This window comes from Pelodiscus sinensis, chromosome 30 (genome assembly GCF_052426305.1).
Source record: "Pelodiscus sinensis isolate ZL-2025 chromosome 30, ASM5242630v1, whole genome shotgun sequence".
Lineage (NCBI taxonomy): Eukaryota > Metazoa > Chordata > Testudines > Trionychidae > Pelodiscus > Pelodiscus sinensis.
This window is the reverse complement of record NC_143081.1, coordinates 11,934,983-11,938,020: the sequence shown is the minus strand read 5'-3', so window position 1 is coordinate 11,938,020 and position 3,038 is coordinate 11,934,983. Positions and strand designations below refer to the sequence as shown.

At 42.4% G+C, this 3,038-nt stretch overlaps 1 protein-coding gene across 1 annotated transcript; it reads left to right on the top strand.

Moving 5' to 3' along the window:
* Positions 1-1,718: 1,718 nt before the first annotated feature.
* LOC102448004 (olfactory receptor 6C75-like) lies at positions 1,719-2,696 on the top strand. Its single transcript, XM_014573234.3, is given in 1 exon segment — positions 1,719-2,696. A coding segment is annotated over 1 exon segment (978 nt).
* The last annotated feature ends 342 nt before the right edge of the window (positions 2,697-3,038 follow it).

The window sequence follows — 3,038 nt, the reverse complement described above, 5'->3', positions numbered from 1 at the left end:
ACCTGCTAAATTGAACTGAGGGGTTCCCCCCAATCGGTGGTTGTACTCCGGCTCCTTGTGAGGAGTAAGGAAAACCAATAGGAGCATTTGCTTCCATTGACCTCCCTCTGTGTGGATGGTGATTTAAGATAAGTTGACTCAGTTATGCAATTAATGTACAAAAGCTTCAAGGGGGAGCCAAGTTAGTCTGTAACAGGAACATCTTAACAAATAGCGAACGGTCTAGCAGCACGTTAAAGACTAATAAAACATGTAGATGGTATCACAAGCTTTCACAGGTATAACCCATTTCTTCAAATGAATGGAATATTAAACGTCCAATTCCAAAATAAATAGGGGCTGGGAGGGAGAAGGAAGGGGAAAAAACAGTAGTGAATTAGAGTGTTCATGTTCGCAGCCAGTGTAGATAGGCGGCAAGATTTTGCGCAAAAGCACTTGCTTTTGCACAAAATCTTGCCAATGTAGACACAGCCTTTATGATATGAGAATAGTAAAAGAAATGTAGCCGTGTTAGTCTGATCTTGCTGAAACAAAAAACAGGACTATGTAGCACTTTAAAGAACAACAAGTTGGTTTATTAGGTGATGAGCTTTCGTGGGCCAGACCCACTTCCTCAGATCAAATAGGGGAAGAAAATTGGCATGACCGTTTTGTACCAAAGGATACAATCAAAAAAATGAACACATATGAAAAGGACAAATCAAATTTGAGAACAGAGGGGGGATGAGGAGGGGAGGTAAATGTCTGTGAGCTAATAATATTAGAGGTGATACTTGGGGAAGCTACCTTTCTAATGGGAAAGATAATTAGCGTCCTTGTTGAGACCTAGATGTAAAGTGTCAAATTTAAACATGAACGACAGTTCAGAGGATTCTCTTTCAAGTCTGGTGTTAAAATGTCTTTGAAGCAGGATGCAGGTAGTTAAGTCATTGAGACAATGTCCTTTCTGGCTGAAATGGCAAGAAACTGTTTTTTCTTTGTAATCCTGTCTAATATCTGTTTTGTGGGCATTGATTCTTTGGCGAAGTGTCAGACGTTTGTCCAATGCACATAGCAGATGGACACTGTCGGCACATGATGGCATAAATTATATTTCTGAATGTGCATGAATATGTGTTCTTGATCTTATAACTCAATTGGTTAGGTCCAATAATGGTTTCAGCAGAGTGAATATGTGGACAAAGCTGGCAACGGGGTTTGTTGCAAGGGAAAGTTCCGGGGTTGGTATTAGTGTGGTATGTCCTGTGGTTGTTGGTAAGAATCGTCCTAGGTTAGGTGGTTGTCTATAGGAGACTATGGGTCTGTCTCCCAGAGCTTCTCAGAGTTTAGTATCCTGTTCTAGTATAGATTGTATACTGTTCTGAAATCTGATTTGTTCCCTCCTGTTCTGAAATGTGATTTGTCCTTTTCATATGTGTTCATTTTTTTTATTGTATCCTTTGGTATATATGGTTGTGACTATTTTCTTCCACTATTTGATCTGAGGAAGTGGGTCTGGCCCACGAAAGCTCATCACCTAATAAACCATCTTGTTAGTCTTTAAAGTGCTGCATAGTCCTGTTTTTTGTTAATGATATGAGTCTTCCTCTATTTATCGACATCATTTTTCCAGTAGAGAGATGCTGTAGTGTGAGGTTTGTGCCAGCGTGGCAGACAACACAACATGTCTGTGTGCGCTCCATCAATATTTAATGGTTTTTTGTCTCTAGACACAACTTATGGAGAAAGCAGAAGGAAGAAACCAAACGTCCATCGTGGAATTCATCCTCCTAGGATTTGGGAATGGCCCTGAACTGCAGCCCCTCCTCTTCCTGCTGTTTCTAGTCATCTACATTGTGACGGTGGCTGGCAACATGCTATTTGTTGCACTAGTGGTGGCTGATCAGCATCTTCACACCCCCATGTACTTCTTCCTGGGGAACTTGTCCTGCTTGGAGATCTGCTACACTTCAACCACCCTGCCCCGGCTGCTGGCCAGTCTCCTGACTGGCGACAGAACCATCTCTGTCCAGGGCTGCCTGGTGCAATTGTATTTCTTTGGTGTCACGTCAAATACAGAAAATCTCCTGCTCACGGCCATGTCTTACGATCGGTACCTAGCGATCTGCCACCCCCTGCGTTACACTGTTCTGATGAATGGCCGGGTTTGTTGCCTGCTAGTGGCAGGGGGCTGGATAAGTAGCCTACTGAGCAGCACCATAGTACAGATTTACTTGTGGCAATTCACGTTTTGTGATTCCAAAGAAATCGACCATTTCTTCTGTGATTTTTCACCCATTTTAAAATTGTCCTGTAGCGACACCCAGACTCTAGAATTGGTGACATTTGTTCTTGCTGTCATAGGCACGTTTCTTCCCTTTCTCCTGACTCTGACATCCTATATTTGTATAATCATCAATATCCTGAGAATCCCTTCCAACACTGGGAGGAAAAAGGCCTTTTCCACCTGCTCCTCGCACCTCATTGTGCTTGCAATTTTGTACGTGACTGTGTTAACTGTCTATGTGGTTCCAATACCCGACAGTCACAAGGTCCTACAGAAGATATTCTCTGTCTTCTACACAGTCCTGACTCCCATTATCAACCCTCTTGTCTACAGCCTGAGAAACAAGGAGGTCAAAGAGTCCCTGAGCAAAGCTATTCTGAAACTAGCAGCTTACAGGAACAGGCACAGAATGTGAGAGGACAAATGTTAGCCCAGAGTAAGGTAGAGATGAATTGATATACATTCTTACACTTAGCCCATTTGAGTTATTGAGAAAATGATTAGCCCTTCCTTCCTTCCTTCCTTCCTTCCTTCCTTCCTTCCTTCCTTCCTTCCTTCCTTCCTCCTGGATCTTAACATCTTTTGAGTTGTTCAGATTCTTCTGCAGTCTCCCTGAATCCAACAATATTCATTCTCCACTGATTAATACTCTCTGTGTTGTGTCCACACTAAGCAGAGACATTTGACTGGGCAACATTTTATACATATTTGGGGAAACAAACAAACAAACAAAAATTAAAGTCTTTAGAGGTGTGGTTTTCTCAGTGCCCTG